A 23,050-nucleotide genomic window follows, 5' to 3' on the forward strand; every position below is an offset into this window, starting at 1 on the left:
TCAGGACCTAAGTGTCCTGAGAGTAGCTTCACAATCTACAAAATAAGATACTTGCCATCACATAGGAAACTACGGTAAGACAGGGTTTTTTGAAGAATTCTGGAAACAGAGTAAAATGTTGAAAAAAAATCTGATTTTCCTCCTTTCAAGGAGATGGCCTTCTTCTCTTTTAAAGACTGAATTCTAAACTGACATCAGTAGGTAACTTCTGATCCCAAGGCTGCAACTTTTCTTAGTTGCAGCAAAGTCATAGATGTCAAAGATTAAATTTATTTTTAACTGCAGCAAACCTCTATTTGAAAGAATATTTCATTCCAGTGAACCTATCTGCGTGTGTCAGACATCAGATCCGAGTCTTATGACCAGCAACCGGTCAGCAAATGGTTCTGATTTTTCCAAGGCGTCAGACTGCTGACAAGTGGTTCAGGCAGTGGCTCACGCCAAAAAATCTGACTGACTGGAGATCATATCACTGTCCCTCAGGCATAGTCAGGGTGGCAGGAAACATGAAAGTGTACTCAGGACAGGTTCAGGGAGAACCGCAAAGCAGAAAGGCACAACCACAGAAGAGTTCCTCAGATTCCATGTGACAACCTGGACAGCAGAGTATTTGGACAAGAGAAGGTTGACTTTAACTGGCCACACTATCACAAAATAGATACCCCACTTCAGACCCACAAAAGGCAACAGTTTAAAGGTCACATACTTATTTCTTGTACCACCTTCTGGGTTAAGAACAAACAGTAATCAACTGGGTTATTCATCTTCAGTCTCATAAGCAAGCACACAATATGCCAGAGAATAATTAGCCATCATTAGAAATAAAGACCTTTTTCCGTAGGGCAAAAAGAAAAACTTTAATAGACAAAGCACTTATTCCATGGGAAAAAAAGGGGTAGGGGGCTGGTCGCATACTCTGTACGACTCTGGAATGAAATAGATTGGACTAAGTACTGTCATTGAAAGCTGCTAACTGGGCTTAAAAATTGGAAGTCAAATTTGCTGCTACCATCTTTTCAAGTGCATTTCAAGTGTTAAAATAGAAAAGGAGAAGCTACAGAAATGGCACGAGATGCTCAAAACCAGTGTTCCTGCTTTCAGAGAAGTAATTTATTGTACATACAACTTCAACATTTTGACTGAAGTGCAGCTTCCAATTTAACCCAACTTCTAAAAAGCATCTAGCAAATTTTCTTAAGCATCTTATCTTTCTCTATATAGTTGAAAACTCCCCCTTGCCCCCATAAACTTTCACACCTAGTTTTAGTCTGCTAAAAATAACCCCACTTTGTTTTTATTACCCCCAGCACTGAAGGAGATGGCCTAAGGAGAGAGAAGCTCTGATGAACAAGCTGAAGACCAAGCACGTTTTGTTTATCTGGCCCTACAAAGCAAGATACACGTCCTATCATGCTGGGCACTGTACAGGTAAGTGATAAGAACTGACATCTCCAACTGCTTAAGATCTAGGAAACAAACATATAGCAAAGGCTGGAAGAGGACATAAATACATCTCCCTTTGTACATAAGGGAACTTGCCAGAATCATACAGTGAGACAGTAACAGATCTGGAAAAAATCCAGATACATTTCTCACAGCTGCACTCCATTCAGTCCTCCTCTGCAGCCTCATTTAACGTAACAGCCCACACAAACGCTATGCTGAGGTTGCTGTGTTAGTTTCATTTGCTCAGTATGGGAACTTCTTAAAAATATATATGTTGCTTTTCAGAGGTGTCGTGGGAGTATGAGTTGCCTCAGAAAAATATTGGCAGTCATTGAATTATGTACGTCAGGTCCTGGGGCTACAAGCCATTCTGCAGTAGCTTTAGAAGCAATCTACAGCTTCTGTTAGGTGTTCCTAATTACAGGGGACGTGGTAACATTGAGATTATGTAGCTATCTCAAGGTGAGGGTATCAGGATACAAATGATAACAGCAGCACGTACTGGAAGAGGAACTACAGCCAGTGAAGTAGAAGTGCTAGGTACCAGTGGATTAACCTAAAATAGTTTGAGTTGAAGGCTTACTGTATAAGCATCTTTGGTAGGCTGCAACAAACTCCGGTTGTAAGCCAAGCATGGACACTGAAGCAAGATAAATGTTCATCTCTTCTCAGTGTTAAGTCATCATAGCTTTCTAGAAGGATAGGAATTTTGATTGGGAGAGGGGAGTGAACTAGCTGGGGCATAAGCAGTCTCGGGGGAAGCAATCTGCAACAGGTAGGCAGGAACGGCCAGACACATGAGAAGGGAGCTAGAAGAATACCTGTGTGGAATGGGTTTCAGATATGGCTTCTGTGCTTAAGACGCGATTGGATATTTGCTGTACAGAATCCCATCTGTTGCCTTTAGCACCAATTGCAATGTTCTGCCTGTCTCTGCCCTGCAGATGCCACAGAAATGCAGGAGGGTAAGCTTTGTTGTAGCCTGCATTAAAAATTAAAATATTAGCAAAGTTGTTTTGACTGCTGAACCCTTATTAGCAAGGAAGCTGCAGGAGGCGATTCTAATAGCTGAACTGCTAGAGACCAGCCAAAGTTTGCTGCATCAGACTGTAAGAAGAGTCACAAGTTGATGTGAAGAAATAGTTTGCACCTACCCCTTGCTAACTGCAGATTCGTTTCATGATATCATTCTGAGACAGCTTTTTTCCTCCCTGAATTATGAGGCACTGTCTGTGCAGCAGATAGTATTACCAAAAGGAATATACCAGCTTCTCTGACCAAAGGCATACAGATGTATTATATGGTCAACCACAGACAAGCTCCAGAGAAAAGCTATCCAAAGCCATAAGAGTAGCTGTATATTGGGCTATGAGCTGGCAGAGCTATAAAAAAAAAAACCACCCAAACACACACACACACAACCCTTTTCTGCAACATGCACAGACACATTTGACTCCCCTCAAATACCACTCTGCTACCTTGCTTTCACAGCAGCAGAGACACACACTATACTAAATCTGTACCACACTGCTCAAAACTTTCCACTACAGTTTTTGCTTTTAAGAAATGATATTTCTGGGAGCTACTCCCCCTCCCAGGTTACCAGCTGGTATTTATTTTGTCTGGTAGGAATCTGGAATACCCTTACTTTCAAAGCCCTTAGACGTCCCATCAACTGTCTACTCTACAATATGTTAAAGGCCAGTCCCAGAGCAAAAGTGTCACATTTCACTGCAGTAAAAGATGGATAAAGGAAGGTGGCAAAAATGGCAAATGCATTTCTTAACTACCATGAGCTTGATTATAAATTTTCAATCCACATCTACAGATTAAAACAATGTTGTTCAAGGGCTCTATGTCACTACAGAGAAATACAGAATACTTCTGTTGTTATGCCAGTGACCACGATGTAATTGTCTGCATCCGTAAGGAAAGTGACCTAGGACACTCATTCTTATTAAAAGCAGTCAAAAAAAAAAAGCCCCAAAACAACAACAAAAACCAGTTGGAATAACACACATGAGACTGCTTAAACCTGAGGGACAAAGCACATGGGCATTCCCACATAACACTGCAAAGTCACTCATCTCTCACAGAAACCTTAATGGCCTCCTTTATTCCATCTACATTCTGCTGCTCCCCTACTTTCTCTCCTGATTTCATCACCTCATTTTTGCAATAACACTCCTGTGGTAAAGAAAGAAAACCTAGAGAATTATTACAATAGGAACAGATGAAAAATGGCAAAATCCTTGTGTGATGTGAACTGTCCCACGGCAACAGACCAGCAGGATTGAGGCTGTTCTGCCCTTATCTTCCTATGTTTCACTGAGACATTTCCCAATACATTAGCAAGTCTTTAATCATGTCCCTCACTCAGTTCTACAGCTGCTCCTACCTGCTGTTCCCATGAGACAGAGACCGCCCAGAACAAATGCTTCAGTCTACTGAACTGTTAAACTAAAGAGCTCAGCAGAAAAAAATCCATAGGGCATCAGCAATTCCTAGCTCTGTGTGCTCATGCAGGTCCCAAGCAGGGAGACATAATCAGAGCAGATTCCATTAACTGGTCACATTTGTTCTTCTGCAAGCACTGAGCAAGAGCACTGACTGTAGGTCAACGCAGAACAGAGCGGAGATCTTTGCTGTTTGTCAAGAATGAGGCAGGCTAGGACTCACATCTGTCACAGATGATCTTATTTTCAGCCACACTGAGCACCTGCGTTACCAACCAACGCCAATGAGAGCAGTTGATGCACCTCTAGAGGAAAACAGAGCAGAAAAAATCCCCAGCAATTCCCTTTCTCCTTAAGGAACACGAACTATAGCATAATGTTCTCCTCTTCTACCAATCCATTCACTGGAAGACGCTGCAGTGTTCATGGTTAAGTAAAACCATGAACTGCAGTTGTCTTATGACTTTAGGCCCCAAATCTTGTGAACTCCATGTACAATAGTAGCTTGTTAGCAGCACAAAACACCATTTTCAATCAGCTCCTAATGTAATTCCTCTGCTGCACAAGGTTCTGCATTGGGGCAGGTAGAATTAACAGATTTCTAACCTATAACATACCTCTTTGTCTGCCCAGGATGGTTTGCTGGTCATTCTATGAGTTCTGTACTATGCTTGCACTATCGCAAACCTTCAGATCCAGTTATTAGAAGTTACCCTGTCTTTTCCTTTGAAGGGCACATGATGAAAACACAGTCCCTGGCCAAACATGCAGAGTGAAGGACAATCTACTGTCACATAAAGCATTTGGTCCAGACTTTGCTACAGAATGTGCCATTAACTCTTCCCTTAAAATGAAATTGATCATAGGATCACAGAATAACTCAGGTGGGAAGGGACCTCAGGTGGTCAGCTAATCCAACCTCAAAGTAGGGTCAGCTCTGAAGTTAACCCAAGTTACGCAGGCCACTCTTGTGCTTGGAGGATGCTGTTCTTTGCCTCTGCTTAAGAAATGGTTAAGAGCTCTGTTGAACAGATGCCTAGTCTGCTCTGACAGGTGGATCACTACTGTAAGAATAAGTCTCTTCTGGAGGTGCCACCGATTTCTGTGAATGTGTTGTGTTACATTTGCTGATTGCTCCAAAACAAACAGCTTCCCTGCATCAGATTAGCTTTATATAATCATCCATAACTATTTATCGAAAAAAAAGGGCTGTTTTTTCAGCCCTCACTAGTAAGTCCAGAGCATGCAAGAGAAATGGATTACATGTTCTAGGGCTCAGAAGCACTTGCTTTTTGTCACCTGTCAAATATGCCAAGAAGATTTTCCTGGGAAAAGTTTTTCCAAGTGTATTAACAAGAGAAAAAGAAAGATTGTTGGTGGGACGGTGACAAGCTAGACGAGGATTAAGCAGCTTGATGCTCTTGTGTTTGTTGTGACATGACTGATACATCTGCTCTGGCATATCGGGAACTAGCTGAAGGAAAAAGAATACAGTCCAAAAGGAAAAAAAGAAAAAAGAGCTGGGGAAACCAGAGAAGGCAGTCTTGACAACAGAATCAGGGTAAAGCCTCCTTGACTGTATAAAGAGAGATAGCGTAACGTAGCACTACTCAGTGAAAATACAGTCAGTTCGGGGGGGGGGGGGAATAAAGACAGTGAGCTAGTTTATGCTTCTTTAAACACTCTCTGGTCACAGAGGTATAACTCAGTGAGCTTCACCAGTTCATGTTCATAACATCTGCTTCCATGGAGGCATCTACAGCATTGAGGCGCTCCCCATCCCAACCATCAGTGGACTTGGAGCAAGTGCACATATACGAGGAATTTGGTCAGTGCCACAATCAACTCCAATCATACCCCCCTTCACTATGAGCACTCCCTCTTCAGTAAAGATTTCACACCCTCTCCCCTAAGAATTAGGTCAACAGAACTATACTGTAAAGCAACCTTCCTTCTCTATCCCAGGTCACTTATTAACACAGTTCAGGATCAGCCAATATTTCCAGCCCACAGCAGCATGAGTAGTTACGTCAGCTCCCACCTGGCGAACACGTCTGCTTCTATCAGAGGGGCCTCTGGAGAGAGGCCCACAAGCACCAGCCAATTCTCACAGGTCAATAAATCTCGATGCTGTGCATTATGAAATCCCTGGCACCGTTCTGGTATGACACAACCACATATCACTAGCTGAGGTAGTGACTGTGGTTGAATCCCCAGCTCTGGGGGCAGTAGGTTCCCTGCACACACAGAACCTTTGAGAATGAAGCGGCAGCCAGAGAGAGAACTGACAGACTACGAACTGACTTAAATCTACTTAATGGAGAGCAGCAGATAGGCTCCAAACAAACCAATACATGCCTGATGCTGGAAATGGGATATTTGGAACTCCAGCTCTGAAGACCAACTTATTTTGCCACTTTGGGCAATTCATGCCTTAAGTTCTCCCCCCAGTTCATTTAGGAGATAGACAGTAGCAGTGCGTATTCTCACCTGAACGTCTAGGCAGGATTCTCAATTGTTGCGGTCAGTGTTTTTCCTTCATGTGGGTTTAAAGAAGCAAATGAACAAAGTACTCTTAATCCTTTCCCTGTGAAATTGCATGAGAGAAGACAGCTGTCACTCACAACTGTCCTGCCTCAGGTAGGACAGGATAGCAAGAGCGCTGCTAGTTTGAGGATGGAGAGTACGCTTTCTACACATTCATACAGAGGTCTGGTACATAGCAAGCTCTACCAGGCTTGAATTTTGGAAAAATGGGGCTGATATTCTGAGTCCCAAGCCCGATCAGGGAAGTGAGGCAAATATAAGGACCTCAGGACAACATGCTCAAGATGCACACAAGCCTTCAGCCTTTTGATGCTTTACTGAATAAAAGATGGAGTTTAATAGAGATAAATTAAGTCCATACCAAAGGAAGAGAACTTGAAAAAGCAGAAGTTTGCAGAAAGCAAACTAAAAAAAAAAAAAAATGAGAACCTGCCATTTCAAAGCTCCTGAAACAGCCAGATCCATTCGCAGAAAGCAGAAGAGACACGCAGGCTATTTACCCTCCGGCTAGCCTGAGAGCACGAACGGAAAAAGATCGCCAGACAGGGACCGCCTTCAGGACTACCACAAAGGGATTTTTCATCCCGGGGGAAAGAAGGCTCTATGTGCCGGTGGAAAAGGGCTTCCTGGGTGCGGGGCGGCGGGGACGAGCACGCCGGAGCAGGCTGAGGGCGGCGCGGAGCCTGCGCCGCTCCCGGCCCGGGCGCCGCGTTCCGCCCGCCCGCGCCCAGCCCCGCCCGCTCCCCTCGGCGGCGGAGGGGCGCGGGGCCGCCCCCCCCCCCAGCTTCAGCGGCGCCCGCGGCGAGCAGCCCCCGAGGCCGCCCCGGCGCGGCGCGGCCCCGCACTCACCTCGGCGCGGTGCGACCCGGCTCGGCTCAGCGCAGCCCCGCTGCCGCCGCCGCCGCCGCCTTTTGTTCGCTGCGGCGCGGCGCGGCGCGACCCGGCCCATGGGGCCGCAGGCGGCGCGAGCCGCCCATTGGCCGCCGCCGCCGCCACGTGCGCCTTGCCTGAGGGGCGGCCGCGCCGCCCATTGGCCGCCGCCGGTGGGGCGCGCCCGCGCGGCCTTGTGGGAGTCGTAGTTCCGTCCCCTCCCCCGGCCAGGCGGCCGCGGTGGCCCTGAACCCCCCCCCCCCCCGCCGCCGGCGGGGACGGGCGGGCGCGGGGCGCCGCGGGCAAACACGGCCTGACGTCAGCCGGAGGCAGGGGCCGCGGGCGCCGCTTGGCACTGGCCCGCCACGGTGACACCAGCCCACGGCGCTGGCCGCCTGCCGTCAGCCTGCCACCGCGCTACCAGCCTGCTACGGAGCAACCAGCCCGCCGCGGTGCTACCTGCCTGCCACCAGCCCACCATGGTGCCACTGGCCCACCGCGGTGCCGTCGGCCCATCACCTGCTGCCAGCCATAGTGCCACCAGCCAGTCACCGGCCCGCTGTCCACTGTTGTGCCACCAGCCAGCCACCAGTCCGCCGTGGTGCCACGGAGAGGCAAAACCTTCCTGCTGTGCTTCACTGGCATCTCACGTCCCACCTTGCTCTGGGCCCGGTCGCAGGACCCCTCTCAGCAAACAGGTGGCTGGGGCTCGTACCCCTGGAGTGGCTCCCACCTCCTCACCTGCACCTGCTCCTCCTGGTGCCGCTCAGCTCCGGGCCAGGCCGCCCACTCTTGCCATCACTCACGCCCTGCGTGCCTGCACCTGCAGCTGGCACCCACCCCCAGTGCGCAGAGGAGCCCTTATGCCAACGTAGAGCCAGGTGTTTCTTCCACCGAGCTGGGTCAGACCTGAGAACCCTCCCACGGAGGTGGTGTGATTGCAGGAGCCAGGGAAGCCTGGCAGTGCCAGCGCTGGGGGAGTGGAGCTATCACCTGGTGCCTGCGCAGCTTATCTGCAGAGAACAGTCCTGCTAGGGAACTGAAAATCACCAGTGTAAGTCACCATCGCTGGAGTGCTATACTGAGGACAGATACTCTCTGCAGAAGTTCCTTGCCTGAGTGGGCCACTGTAACTTTTCCGGGCGGGAGACACAAGCGACAGGAGACGAGTTGTTTCTGGGGTGTTGTGAGGCCTCAGACAGAACGCAGCCATCCTGCCTCCCCGTTCACGGCTGTCCCGTTTGTCTTGTAACACCTCAGTCTCTAATGGTAGACGTCACGTCTCTTCTGCTTGTCAGAAACAACCACCATCTATAATTTTATTCCTGGCATTTCCAACCTGTGACTGAAGCAAGAATCAGCAACAGGGAGGGAAGGCCTCAGTCCGGGCGCAAGGTCCTCAGAGGCACATATAACATTACCACCGGCCTGCACGAGTCGCCACAAGGACAGCGACTGGAAAATGCAGACATGATGCTCCCGCCCATCTTGCGGGTGAGAACATGTCACACCCAGTGGTGCTAGTGGGGAAAGTCTCAATGGAAACTAGTTACCAAAAGGTTATTTTAAACTGTCTGATATTCTCTCTCTTCCTGGGGACAGAGGATTTGTCATGCTGACCTCCCCCTCAAGGGTTAAGCTGGCGTTTCTGTCTCACCACTTATGCATGAGACACCCCGCCTTCCCTCACAAATCACCCTGCTGTGCAGCAGCCCCAACCGTGGCCCACAGAGGGATGAGCCGGGGTTAACACGCTCCCTGCAAGGACTGGCCATGTCGTTCCTTCATCCTTTCCAGAATCCAGCATTTTGCCCGTGATGAAGTTAAATCTTACTCTAAATTGTTCTGCGCAGGACAGACACTACCACACCCACTCTGAGTCACTTGGCTGGAACAAATTGCCTCAAACATTAATCTTGGCAGGGTCTTATCCAAGGCCGAAATAAAGTCAAAACTAACATTTGCTGATAGGCTGAGAGAACCGGCAGAATTTCTCTTTCGTCATTTCTCTTTATCCAGAAGGATTGGGCTTTGCAGTGATGCCACCAGTACCACAGACTACCAGAAAACAGCACAAAGTCCTGGGGCAGCTTGTGCCCCCTGCACACTTGGACAGACACCTGCTGGGCTGCCTGTATTGAACCCCTGCTACCGGTATGCATCGTGTCCTCGTTTGACCAAGCCCAGGAACTCGTCGAGCCTGACTTCAGCAGTGGCTGCGAGGCGTTCACATGAGATCGCTTTCTGCAAAGCGGTTTGAAGACGAGCCTGCCCTCCCACACTCGCTTGCTTTCAGGGCTGTGCCTCCAGCGCAAGCGTTTGGAAATGCAGTTGTGTGAACAAAAGCCAAACAAACACCAGATCCTCTATACGTCAGACAAGTTGGGTCAGGAAAGACTAAGTGAAAGGCAATGTAGGCACCCAGCATATAGCACCCTGACTGAATTAGCGTCCACGCTCATTTGGGCTCAAAACATGCCTTTTCTTCCCTCCAAAGCAACACACAACCTTCCCCCACCCATCCTTCCTCCTACCACCACCCACCTGCGCCACACTTATCCCTAATGTGAGATGAAAGTGTCTAAACCCAAAGCAGCAAAACCTCTTTTTGTGCCACCTCACTGATGGGCATAGGATTAAACTGTACCAGACCGCAAGCCATGAACAAGCTGGCCTAAAGATCTGATGTAGAGAAACTTTAGTCTAAGTACACAATAGGTGATAATAGGCCACCAGCTAATGCCTCATCCTAAAACGTTGCTCTGAACGCAAATGTTCAGCAAATTATTGTAAACAGTCAAGAGAAAGTTAAAAAAAGAAAAGAGGAAATACTAGCATACTAGTGAGCTGGCTACAGCAGCGCTCGAGGAAAACTGCTGCGACGTCATGGGAATTTCTGCAGAAAACACGCTGCGCTCTGCCGACACGCTGCTACAGTCAGCGCGCAGACGTAGCGAGACGTCTATTTACTGCCGTTCGGAGGAGCAGAGCAACCCCAGCTCAGCTCGCACGGGCCGACGGGACGGTCCCCGAAGCACGCTGGCTGGGGAGACACGGGGCAGGACGGTCTCCCAGCCCGGCCGGCCAAGGCCCGCGGGACGCTCCCGGCCCGCACCGGCCTTCGAGGCGCCGAGCGGGGCCCGGGGCCGGCGGGGCGCGGAGCGCGGCACCGCCGCGGCGCCAGGGGGCGCCCAAACCGCGGTGGGGCGGGGCGAGGCGGGTGACGACAGGCCGTGGGCGGGGCCCAGCGCCGGAAGTCGGCCGTTGCCAGGCAGCGGTTGCCAGGCGGCGGCGGCGCGCCGGGCCGGGCAGATGGTGGAGGCGAGGGGCGAGGTGCCGCCCGGCACCTTCCCCAGCTTCGTGGCCGAGGGGACGCTGCTGGTCCGGCGGGGCGAGCACGGCAAGGCGCTGCCCTGCTTCACCAACGTGAGGGGTCTGCCCGGGCGGCGGCGGCCGCGAGGGGACGTGGCCTGGGGAGGTGGCGCCACGAGGGGACGCGGGCTGCGGAGGTGGCGCCAGGGTCACGTGGAGGTGGCACCACGAAGGGACTTGGCCTGGGGAGGTGGCACCACGAGGGGATTTGGCCTGGGCAGGTGGCACCAGGGTCACATGGAGGTGGCAGCACAAGGGGACAGGGGCTGCCGAGGTGGCATCAAGATCTCTGTAGGCTTGGAGGAGGTTGCATTAAATACACGCGCTTACATGCTTCCTGAATGCATATCCAAGTCCCCTGCGTTCCAGGCACTGCAGCTGCGACCGGACGACAAGCACTGTCTAGTTGCCCGTTCAAAATGCTATCTTAAACTTGGAGACACAGAAAACTCCCTGAAAGATGCAGAAGCTTCTCTACAAAATGACAAAACATTCTCCAAGGTAAAGAGCACGAAGGGGTAAGGGAGACTGGGGTAGCCAAGGACAGGTCTTTTATTTGTGTGAAACTCCGAGCATTGTGCGGAAATAGCTAACTTGAAAAGCAAAAGGGGCCTCATCCTGCACACTTACCTTTTTTAGTTCTCCTAGGGAAGCAGAGGTGGTTAGTCACCTGAGCAAGAGTTTCAGGGGTGGACTTTATGCAAATTGAGATGGCCTAGGGCTCTCACTTCTGCCTAGCAAGGAATTTATTGACGCCTCTAATGTCTTTCTTTAAATGTTATTTCAGGGACTTTATCAAAAAGCTGAGACCCTATATACCATGGGTGACTTTGAATTTGCATTAGTGTTTTATCATCGAGGCTACAGACTACGTCCAGAACTACAGAAATTCAGGCTGGGTATCCAGAAATCCCAGGAGGCAATTGTCAACTGCATTGGAAGTAAGATGTTGCATTTTATGGAGCTTACAAGCATAGCCAGAAGCTGTCCATTTGAGAGCCGATGACATATTAGCTCTGCAAATGACCCAGAGACCTTGCAATGGCAAAGTCCCTTTGCTTCTGAAGTCGTGTGCTCTGTAGCTATTCTCAGATGAAAACAGGAACCACTGAAAAGGGCACAGCCCTATTCTTGGTTTTCTGCAGAGCTGAATGCTTATTCATATACAGTATCTAATAACTTTTGACTATGAAAGTAAATTATGACCCTGGGACAGTTGATTCCTACATTCCTAAAGCCACCAAGAAAATATTCTAGGTAATACAAAAGAAAGCAGTGCATCTACTTGCTACCCCTACTGCTCTTCTTCTGCCTCCTATCCTACTGATTACAGAATCCATTTTGAGATCATTATCCCTATATTAAAACTTCTTAATGAAATTTGCCATACTACTTGAGAGCGACCATTCTGAGATCCTGATCTTCCTCCAATTTACATTGCAAAAGACCAGTGAAACTGTTGACTGTTGCAATGGAGCATTGCTTTCATAGTTTTTGGCTTAGATCATAGAACTCCGTCCTGCTGGAGACAGGAAAGGCCAAGGACCTAGTGATGTTCAAAGCAAAGTGAAACCTTGTCCCTTTTCCCTTAGTTTTTCTGTCAGCAATGCTTTCACATGCAGACAAGCGTGGACACGATGTGCACCCACTCTCAGACACACAGACACCTCAGATGGGCTGCCACCTTACACAAATAGCTTTATCACATGCACAGAGCAACCTGCGCAGAGCTCGCAAGGGCACTGTAAAACCTGCCAAGCTAGTTGGAAACTGCTCAGGTGGATCCCCTTACAGCCTATCCATTCACAGAGCCAGGACACACCCTGCCTGCACATCCATACATGTAGGCCCTGATCCTCAAGATATTTAGGTGCCTCACTCTCAGGGAAATCAATTTCAAAATTTCAGTCCACCTCCAGTGCAGCAGATTAACTTCATGTCACAGCTGCGTCAAAGCCTGAAGCTTTTTCATATGTGACGTTCATTTGGAAAACAGATAGGAAAGGTGCCAGATCAGGCTTTCTTTCCTCCATTACTGCTGCTTTCTTAGCTTAATCCAAGTATCTAGATATCATTGCAATTCTCAGTTAAAATGCTTGCTGTGCTTGATATATTGAGCTAAGCGCTTTGAGCATCTGGGCTGTAGAAAGTGAATAGATAAAAAAAAACAAGCCATTTTTAATCAAGCTATAGCTCCTAGATGCAGGGGAAAAAAAAAACAAGGAAACACATTGGCATTTGATCTGGATGTTTAAATAGTTGCGAAACACAAGTACGTTAACAGGGCACATCCCCCAAACTGCTTTTCTGAATCTGCTTTGCCTGGCAGATGCTGAAACACCTGCCTTCCCTGATATGCACGTACTCATATAGCTGATCTTGCCCCAGCTGCCTTGCTGGAAAAAATGTTTCTACAACAGCATTTGAAGCTCCTTCCTTCCTTTTGACCAGGCCAAAATAAAGAACTGTTTTTTACTGTTCCTGCACTGCCAGAATGCATTCTGAATAGCAGAAATGGGTGTCACAATGAAAACGAAGTGGGATTTTTGCCATTGTATCAGTGCACACACACTTTAAAATAGGTCTCTGCACTGCTGAAGACCCTTGTGCTTGTGACTTTTTCCCCCTCCCCCCCATTTTAAATCTCAGCTGTGATCCCTTAGAAGAACGTGCCACCCTTTTGTTAATGCATCCATGCAGGATATAGCATATGTCTGTCAGAATTTCGATCTGTGATGGGAGCCCCCTGGTGCCATGTGAAAATAATAATTAAAATACAGAGAAGATCAGCATTTATAAGCTGTAATCCCTGCTTAAAGAACATACTAACATCCATGTATTTCAAATGGAAGAGTTAGTAGAAAGCTTTATTTGAAGCAGGATAGTATAGGTCTGGCGCGTTTACAGTCATTTTGATTTCTAGAGCTCTATTGCAGTTCTTGAACCCTAACAAATACGTTCTCTATGTTTGCAGGTCCGTCCTCAGTTAAATTGGAGAATAAAGAGGACCTCTACTTTTTAAGCAGGCAGGCAGAGGTACAGTGGAAGAGCTCTTGCTTTGGAAGCTAACTAGAGTTGTTATAACGCTAATGCTTTCTGCAAATAGGCACTACAGGATTAATAGTTTCTGTAGCAACATGGATGGGGATATGACTGGTCTAGTGAAGCATTCTGAGCATAGGGAGCATGCTGATCCTTTATGAGAGTATTTATGCACCTGCTTTTAATGGAGTTTTGGCTCAAGCTACACAAAATACAAAGGAGAAGGCAGAAGGGCAGGGAAGAGCAACCAAGGAGAAACAGAGCTTAATTTGAAATTTCTTTACCAGCCTGACTGATGTTTCTAAAGGGAAATCACCCAGCGAAAGGTAATAAGTAACAGCACTGAGGTCAGAGCCAGGGTACATTTATTTATATTATTTACTTTGGTTTTACCTGATGTTTAAGGTTCACATTTTTGATGGTAGACACTTTCTCAATTGCTTAATTTTGGGGTGGTCGCCTGAAGGTAGTGCCTTGTTCCTCTGAGATGCCAAGCATACACATCTCCCTTTGAAGTCAGTGCAGTGAATGCTCATCACTTCTTTCAGCTGGAATTATAAGTACTCAGCGGTTAGAATAATTTGTGCAAAGGGGACTAAAGATAGGCACTGTAATTGCTGGGATTTTGGATGTGAAACTTTAGAAATACTCTCAGAAGACCTGGCTGTTAAAATCTCTTTTTCTCTGACTGGGGAGAACCAGACTTGCCTATCCCACAAATTTAATGTGCTCCCACAGCATTGGCCAGGAAGCCCTCTAGAACAGTACAAGACACTGTGCTAAGACAGTGGGGCTCTTGCTCTTACTATAATGCCCCCTCCTGTTCTTGGAAGCGAGGGAGCATGTTTGGGTTAAAATTTTCAATTGCTCATGGCTAAAGCAATTGGTGGGACACAGGCCTGACTTCTTGTTTTCACTTGCAAAAAAAATAATTTGACCTATACAGAGCGTAAACAGAATTCCGAAAGCCAAGCCTTTCCTCCTAATTCTAATGTTCCCTTCTTATCTCCCCCAACATACTTTATTTTTTTACTGCTATAGAGCAAAAAAGCAAAACAGAAACTCCAAATCAAACTGACGAAGGATCAAAAGCGGACAAGCAAACAGGAGCATGTGAGGAATCCGCAAACAGAGCGACAGCTTCTTGGAGAGCTTTATGCTGACAAGGTGTACCTAGAAAAGCTGCTCAAGGATGAAGGTCTTTCTCCAATGTATTTAACTAAATGTTCCTTCTGTGCAGTTTTTTTTTTTTTTCGCCTCCTCCTTTTATATCCCTATGACTACTCTTCCCTATTTGCATCACAGCTCACATACCACATAATGTTTGCAGTGGTCTTGAGAGAGGTAGATGTCCAGAGAGTACAGATAATTTTGGAGCCAGATCCAACATTCATTGGTGAACATGTTTCCTTCCTAATGAAATAGCAGGTTTTTCTAATGCACAGTTTAGCAACAAATCAATCTGTGCTGATGAAATCAAAAGCAGAAACTTTATCATTACAAATTATTTCATTTCTGGCATAATGATAAAATACACTAAGGTTTGTATTAAAGTGCAAGGCATTGCTAATAAGATTATACCTCATTCACAGTTTCATTATACATGCTGTTAAGATCAAGATGTAGGATTCAGACGAGTACCATATTTTAGAACAAGATATAGAGGTGATCCCCATGTAGTCATTTTTCTAGGAAAGCATTTACCCCGTAACAGAAGAATGATTAAGAATTTAGTCTACTGGCAGGTTCTAAATTATTAATGATAACAATACCATATGTGGGCTATCTAGTTTCCAGGCATGTAAAAGCCCTCTCAATTTCCATATTGCAATCCAATCCACAACACTTTCTTGCTCTGAAGTGCCATTCAAGTACAAATAGGCCTGTCCCAGGGAAACGGTTTCCCATGTAGGTGTTCTGTCCAGGAAGACAGGTATTCACTCACCACAGCTGGCTCCCATTAGGTAGGCCTCTTCTTGATTCTGTCAGCAGGGAAGGCAGCAACTCTAGAGGCTGGGAACAACAGCTCCAGCTCACTAAAACACACACGGATGGGTAAGAACAAGAGGAGCCTTCTCTAATCACTCTCCCAAAGCCACATCGATTCTGAGCAGTGCAGTTCCTGGGACTCTCTTTCCATCATAATAGACAGACATTTGCAGGCACTCCCCTTCCACCGAACTGCAGCTTCATTTGTCACAGACATCAATCCTCTCCTGTGTTTTACCATCTTATTTTCAGATTTGATGAAGAGCAGCACAAAGCAGGGGATCAAAGTAAAGGACCTGGTTTTGGGTGGCATTACCTACCTGGACAAACGCACTGAATTCTGGCAGCAGCAGAAGCCTATTTATGCCCGAGTGAGGGAGCGCAAGCTCAGGCAGCAAAGATGGATCAGAGACAAGAAACGAAAACCAGCTGAGGTTGCCAGATATATTGTGAAGAGTATGGAGGACATTGATATGTGTACGTGTCCTGGCTCGAGGCAGTAAGAAAATGATGATTGACATACGCAATTATTTGCCCTAGTGATTACAGACCATGACAACAGAAGCCAGTGCAATTATTAACAAACAGTACCAGGCAGCTTTTGAAAGTATTTGTTTTTATATTCTTCATGTTTTTATATTCTTCTTCTTTCCCAAGGCAATACTTTGAGGTTATAGAATCCAATGCATTTTTTTTCCCCCTCATCTTTTTCTGTACTTGAGGCCTTGCTAACTGCTTTTCAGAACAAAACTTAGATATTAAAGCCAGGTAGGCCACTGCTGCATGCTTAGCAAGTGCCCCTGGCCAGTCTGCTAAGTAGAAGTTGTTTTATTAAGAGAATATAGAGTACTGGAGTTGATCATTTCTGTAGTTGAACAATACCATTGTAGAGAGAGATGAAGAATCTGAAGAACAGTGGTCTAGAAGGAAGGAGTAATTCAGACGTTTCTGTTCTCTTTCTCTCTCTTTGTGCTCTATGTTTTATAACCCAGGAAAAAAAACCTCAGACATTACTGCCTTTCAGTTCATTTCAGTTACAACAGCTTGCTGCAGGTAATGTCAGAACCATCCTGTAGTATAATCCCCACAGGACTGTAACCAGTTGGGTGCAATCAATAGCTCACCAGGAAAGTGCAAGGGACTAATTTAGGAGATAAAACCTAAGTACTGTAGCTAATACTTCATCTCCAAGACCAGGCTGTCCTGCTAGAACGACCACGTGCTTTCAGCTGACTTTTAGACAATGGGCATCGTTCTCATTTATTTTTCTTCAGCAAACAAAAAGTGATACCAGACTGCTCTCCTATCACTTGCTATGATGAAAGTGACTGCCATAGTGGCAGGTGGTAGGAAATGAAGTACTGTCTCCCAGGGCAGATTTATTGGAGATTGATGGGGGGGACTGTAGGCGATAGATGAAGAGCTAAGAGCAGGAATCCTTCCCAAGCCGTTTCTGACACCTACACAATTGCTCTTATTCTTGCTTCCCAAATATTGCTGTGTCTACACACTAGCACTAAACTTTGCTCTTTAGTGTTGACTGGCGGCTCCCCAGAAGAAAGCTGTAACAAAGCTGAGCATGTGCTAAAGACAATACAAGGGTGGTCAGATGATGAAGTTCCCAACAAGAATGAACTGATTGGAAACCTCCACAACTGCATTGGGAATGCTCAGATAGAGATGGGCCAGATGGATGCAGCTCTGCAAAGCCACAAAACGGATCTGGAATTTGCCAGGCAGAAGTAAGTGCTGAGAAGCTCCAGTGGATGAGGGAAAAGATCAATGTGCAGAGGAAAGTACCTCTGTTCAGGTGTTTTAGCATCAGGTAATGTTGTAACTCCCTCCTGGAGATTTAACAGGGCAATGCATTCAGATGTTGCCCAAGTGTCATGGTCCCTAGTGAGTTAGTATCCTTACTGTTTAGAAATAAGGAGACTGAAGCAAATTTTTAAAGGATCTGGCCCACATGACACATCAAAATCTATGTTTAAGCAAAGCAAAAAAAGAACACAAGTCCCAGACTCAACACTTTAACCTCTAGTCTGCACTTCCTTCTCAGAAAGGTCAGGCTCTGATTCTTATAATACTTTCTCCTAAAATCATTTGCATTCAAACCATGATGGTACGCTTGAAATATTTATCTAAGAGACATGAGCTACCTGCTCATACAGAAAATTTGCTGCAGTCTTTCAGCTAAAACAGAATAGAGCAGAACAGTCTTAGAATTCAGTAATCTAATTTTTCAAGGCATATGAGAAAACACTGAATAGTTGCTTGAAATTAGGTTATTTTGGTTTTATTTTTGCTGATATTGCATAGGGCTGTTAAAATGTAACTGGCTTATTGTTTATCATTTTTACAAATGCCAATTTTTTTTTTTAAACTGTTTTTCAAAGACACTTCTGCCTCTCTCCTGGTGATCTCCACTCTCCTGTAATGCCAAACAAAGTAAGAATTAGCAGTGGAGAGGCAGGAAAGAGATACCTAATTTTACTACTTTTTCAAACTGACTGAAGGTTGTATTTAGAAGATAGAAATGCAGTGATTATTGGGGGGGGAAATCACCCTCTGGTGGCTAGAGTTCAGGAAGGGAGAGAGGAGGTGTTCTGTTGACTCCCATAGCCCACAGCAATGCGTTTATTCTCTCCTTTCATTAGCTTTTTCATTTGTAAGGTAAGGATAGTCAAAGCAGTCCATTTCCAAACATGGGAATGAGGACTAATTAAGAAAAAACTTTAAACTCCGCAGGCTACGTTCTTTTAAAAGGAGCTGCCTTTAGCATAGGGGAAAAGCTCACTCAGAGCACTGGGAGCATGGCCTGTTACCAGGAGTCCGTTGATATGAACACATTGTGAGTTGTAACAATTGTAGATAAAAAACAAAAACGTACCTTGGTTTTATGACTTTCAGTCTGATGTTGGTCCTTTAACTCTACTCCTCAACACTTATCCTAGTGTCATGTTGATCACCAAAGAAAATATAGAGGGCTGAAAAAAATGCAGACTGTATCAGGAACAAGATTATTTCAGCTGCTATGATTTCTTTTTCTTTTCAATGCAGCAATCTGCCAGATGCCATATCCAGAGCCCTTGATAACATCGGCAGAGTTTATGCCAGAACTGGCAAATTCCAGCAAGCTATTGACACGTATGTAAAATTAGTAACAGAAAAAAGCATAAATATTTATTTAGAATTAAATAGGTGTTGTCTTTTCAGGTTGCTTAAATATACTGCTAGCACAGGTTACCGAGAAAGCTAGTTGTGAAATACATGCCTTCTACCAGGAGCTCACCTGAGGTGTACCTCTCACTGTACGCAGATCACCAACACCAATAAGCTTCTGGTGCTTATTGACTATATAGATTCCAGTACTCATGAGCGTTGATTACACCCTCATCCCAACTAGCAATACAGATAGCAATGGCTTTAAAACCCATCATCAGTCTGGAGTTCTCCAGATTTTATTGCTTGGTCTTTTTCTAAATACGTAGCAGATCTCAACGTAGAATAACTTTTCATAATAGCAGCATCTGGAACCCTTTGTTTATAGAACCAGCGGTTGAAATTATAACAGCACTTAGTGAAATTCAGTAAAAGTCTCTCTCTCTTACTCTCTGCTTGAAGTTGGGAGGAGAAGATTCCAATGGCAAAATCCAGCCTGGAGAAGACCTGGTTGTTCCATGAACTTGGCCGATGTTACCTTGAGCTGAACAAAGCTGAAGAAGCCCAAAATTACGGAGAGAAGTCCCTGCATTCAGCAGATGAGGAGGGAGATGTTGAGTGGCAACTCAATGCTGGTGTACTGGTGGCACAAGCACAAGGTAAAGAAGTTGGTACCTCTATATTCACCATCTTAATGGGAACATTTCTGGGATTTAACAACTAAAGTAACTGTTCAGATAAAACTTTTCATGGTAGATTTGCCTAACTAACCAGTTGTTTTTCTCCTGTTTGCGATCTTAGTTTAAAATAGATGTTTTTGTTTGTTGGTTACAGTAAAATTAAAGGATTACCAGGCTGCAATCCTCAACTTTGAAAAAGCACTTGAGAAGGCAAAGCTTATTCACAATGATGATGCTCAACAGGCCATCATTATTGTAAGTGGCATGTTGCAAAGAGGAGAGAAGCTTGGGGCAGAACTAATAAGTTAGCTATAACTATCGTTCTAATGTCATGAGGACAGAGAAATTGTCACTAGACAGTTACAGCATTAAAAGGGGGACAATACTGTCTCTGAAGTAGTTTACATAATGAAAGATATGAAGTCTTCTGGCTTGGAAAACTTAATCTCTGTTTGTGAACCAGTACAACATACCGAGGGGTGAAGTCCTGGCCCTGTTTGGGTCAAGGGAAATTTTTCTTTTGACCTGCTTGGGGCAAGGGTTTCACACTGAGTATACAGTGGTGTCTCCTCTGCATTCAGTTGCTAACAGCTGGAACGTAGGGTTGACGACAACTCACCTTTTTCTGGCCTCTCCAAGGCATCCCAGAGAAACCACTTTGCATCAGACCATGGAAGAACATCTAGGGCACAGCCATTGTCCCAGGCATAAAACAGTCTGTCTGTTACAGCAGTCTGTCTTCCTTGGTCTGCCAGTGAGTTGCATGTGATCTTCCTGACCAGGTCACACAGCACTGGGCTCACCAGGCATCTAAATCACAAGACAGCACAGTTACAGCATAAACACCTACCTGTTTGGGGATGCCTCATGGGTGTCCGAAGCTCAAGCAGAACCTACTCTCCTGCATGAAGAAAAATGATAGTGTGTGTGAGAGAGAACTTTCAGGGGAGGAGACATTTGATAAGGGATACTAAGAGATATTAACAACCTTTGCAGGGGATAAGTGAAGCATATTGTTGCAGAGAGTTTTAAGGTAGTGAAGGAGCAAGTAACGATAGTAGAAATCAAAAGAAAACAAACTTGGACAGATCTGTAGCTGTATTTCTAAAGCCCTTATTAACAAGCCATATCACTTTCAGGCCTTAGATGACGTGAGCAAAAGCTTCATCAAAGAGCTGAAAGAAGGAGAAAGAGAAACGACAGCTGATTCTCCTAAAGGTAGCTATTATCTAGACCTCTGCACCACGTACATTTAAAAATTCCTCACTTCCCTTTTCTGGGGGACAGACTGAGACGTTGGAAGCAAAGCACCTACTACCTTCAGTAAAAGGACTGCATATCTGTCACCCAGATTTGCTGCAGTCAGTGTCTCAGGGCCTGAGGTCCAACCAGCTCAGGTTCCTTTAATTTTCTGTGCATCATAAAACTACTGCTTTCAGCATGGTGCTCTTGCAGTGAAAATACAGATGAGGACTTGGCATGTTACTGTGCTGTCCAGAGAACAGGCTTTTTACTCTGAGCAGCAATAAAGCAACTGCTCCATTGCCAGATAGCTGACATCCAAATTTCTGGACTGCATGCATCCTCTGTACCGGTACACTGTAGCAGGGATTATTTGATATGTGAAGCCATAACCTAGCGAAAACTTGTGGCTTTAGTTTTTTGGCAGTGAGGGTTTAATATTGATATTTTGGTATAACCTAGAGTAAATCTCATTCAAGTGAAGCCTTGCTAACTAAACTAATAATAGTGAAGGAGCTTAATTTCACTCTTCAGTGCCATCTGTATAAAAAGCTGTTTCTAAAAACATTGAAAGCAGCTCCAGTGCCCAGAGTGCATAACGGTGGGCCTAGTCAGAAGCAAAATAGCGTCAAAATGTGACTGTAAAAGTGACTGTGAAGGAGGGAGATTCACAGTGCTGAGGCCTTCAAAAACCTCAGCTGGATTTTAAAATCCACATAATATAGATGTATGCAGTTTTCTCCCACCATCTAAACAACGATACGTACTACCAAGCATCTGCAGCACGAAGCATGACAGCATAAGCTATCTACAGGTACAGGACAAACAGTTCCTCATCTCAACACATGTAGCCCCCCGCCCCGAGTGCAACTTAATGCAAGCAGTATCCTTTCAGCCTCAACTGGCAGGGCTGCAAAAAAGAAGGGAGCAGGCCTTACTCCTTGTAGTTGTAGCATCCTCCTGGTTATCTGGGTTGAAGCCCCTGACTGAGGGGACAAACTGAAGTCTTGGAACTCTGCTTCCAAGTAGCACCATGCTCATCTAAGGGCTCTATCAATTCTGAGCAGGAGATGGCAGCGTTTCTCACGTTTCCTCTTTGCGCGCGCAGGGAATAAAGTTTGTGCACAGCACAGTGCTTCTTGCACTGCAAGCGTAGGAAAGCTTCCTCCTCGGTCGGAACAGAGCAAACTCCCTCACACCTACTGAGCAGTAGGAGCACCTGCATGCAGTGACGGATAGCCCTGGAGCAGTGTGTACTGCTTAATACATACATGCCCCAGACATCCAGGGCTCAGGGCTAATCACGTTAAACTTTTCTGGGTCAAATGCTGCAATTTTGAACGATCAAGGGAAAGTCCAAGCCTTCCATCTCTGACCATCACTTTTCTAGCAACACCTTCCTCAGGGCCCTCTGTTACCAACATATTCACCGTATGTTCATTTTGTTACAGTTGATTAATTCAGACCGATGTACCTGCCAGTCCCTGGTTTCTGTTCACTTTAGATCATGCAGCTTAGCTTCTTACACCATCGGTAGACGGAGTCTTGTGAGACAGAAAACAAAGAGAAGAGTTTTCCGACTGTGGTGAAGGAGGCCAGGAGCCTTTCTTCTTTTTTTTTTTGTACCCTATTGATTGCTCAGTGCTGGAACTTGGTTTAAAATTGCTTTCTTCCCCCCCCCCCCCCCCCCCCCCCGCAGATGATGATTACAGCAGTGAATACACAGAAGACAACTCCAAGAACACAGAGAGAGAGGAAAGTGAGGAAAGTGAACAAAGCATAGAGAATCAGACAAACGAAAAGCAAAAGGAAGATGCCACGAACAGCGAAGAGGAGCATGGAAACGATAGAGAAGAGGGAAGGAAACAAGAAAATGAGGAGAGCAAGAGCAACGAAGGAGAAAAAGAAGAGACGAGTACAGGGGAAAGAGAAGATGATGAAAATCAGCACTACTCTGCATCCGAGTAGAGTAGCGCTTCCTGAGGAGTTAGGCAGTAGAATTAAATGTTGTGCTGCGATGTTGGTTTTACAAGCGAGAGCTCTCCCCTTTGCTGCGTCTGGACAGCGGCTCAGTCCAGGAGTCTGCAGACGTTCGCGTCGCGCTCGGCCCCCGCAGCGTGCCCACGTCTGCTGGCAGCCCCCGGCACGGACGCAGCTCGCTGCCGGCCCCGCGTCCCCCGGAGCAGGGAGCTCGGCGGGCTCCAGGCGCGGCTGCTCCGCCCCTGCGCAGCCGCCGGGCGGTGC

At 46.3% G+C, this 23,050-nt stretch overlaps 2 protein-coding genes across 13 annotated transcripts in view; one reads left to right on the forward strand and one right to left on the reverse strand.

Moving 5' to 3' along the window:
* The window catches only part of ACLY (ATP citrate lyase), a 44,282-nt gene extending 24,809 nt beyond the window's left edge, over positions 1-19,473 (reverse strand). Inside the window, exons 1-4 of one of the 7 annotated variants that reach the window (XM_068918726.1) lie at positions 19,334-19,473; positions 18,613-18,709; positions 15,679-15,769; positions 14,127-14,281 (exon numbers count right to left, since the gene is read on the reverse strand). The gene's annotated coding sequence lies outside the window, so the exon portion shown is untranslated. Of the gene's footprint in view, positions 1-6,392; positions 6,492-7,298; positions 7,466-14,126; positions 14,282-15,678; positions 15,770-18,612; positions 18,710-19,333 lie in introns of those variants that run through there. The other 6 variants (XM_068918724.1, XM_068918720.1, XM_068918723.1 and 3 more) reach the window with 6 other exon arrangements.
* Positions 1,271-23,026, forward strand: ODAD4 (outer dynein arm docking complex subunit 4). Of its 6 annotated transcripts, none has more exons than XM_068918736.1 (12): positions 1,271-1,428; positions 11,061-11,192; positions 11,479-11,632; positions 13,666-13,727; positions 14,775-14,931; positions 15,975-16,199; positions 17,257-17,464; positions 18,783-18,869; positions 19,347-19,543; positions 19,719-19,819; positions 20,704-20,782; positions 22,506-23,025. In XM_068918736.1, the coding sequence occupies exons 1-12, from the start codon at positions 1,411-1,413 to the stop codon at positions 22,772-22,774; spliced, it is 1,689 nt and encodes a 562-aa protein (XP_068774837.1). In that variant the 5' UTR covers positions 1,271-1,410; the 3' UTR covers positions 22,775-23,025. The 6 variants fall into 6 exon arrangements, with proteins under 6 accessions (XP_068774837.1, XP_068774836.1, XP_068774834.1 ...); XM_068918733.1 differs by lacking the exon at positions 1,271-1,428 and adding an exon at positions 10,589-10,745; XM_068918738.1 differs by lacking the exon at positions 1,271-1,428 and adding an exon at positions 10,589-10,752 and having other exon boundaries at positions 22,506-23,024.
* Positions 23,027-23,050: the final 24 nt, after the last annotated feature.

Source organism: Struthio camelus, chromosome 25 (assembly GCF_040807025.1).
Source record: "Struthio camelus isolate bStrCam1 chromosome 25, bStrCam1.hap1, whole genome shotgun sequence".
In the NCBI taxonomy this organism is placed as follows: domain Eukaryota; kingdom Metazoa; phylum Chordata; class Aves; order Struthioniformes; family Struthionidae; genus Struthio; species Struthio camelus.

What these genes read in the sequence shown, in the direction of transcription:
- ODAD4 (XM_068918732.1), top strand. Translation starts at nt 10,929, where the DNA reads ATGGAGGTGGCAGCACAAGGGGACAGGGGCTGCCGAGGTGGCATCAAG. An exon ending in AAAGCTGCTCAAGGATGAAG is followed by an intron (nt 14,932 to 15,974) that starts GTCTTTCTCCAA and finishes TCTTATTTTCAG; the next exon opens with ATTTGATGAAGAGCAGCACA. An exon ending in TATGGAGGACATTGATATGT is followed by an intron (nt 16,200 to 17,256) that starts GTACGTGTCCTG and finishes TTTGCTCTTTAG; the next exon opens with TGTTGACTGGCGGCTCCCCA.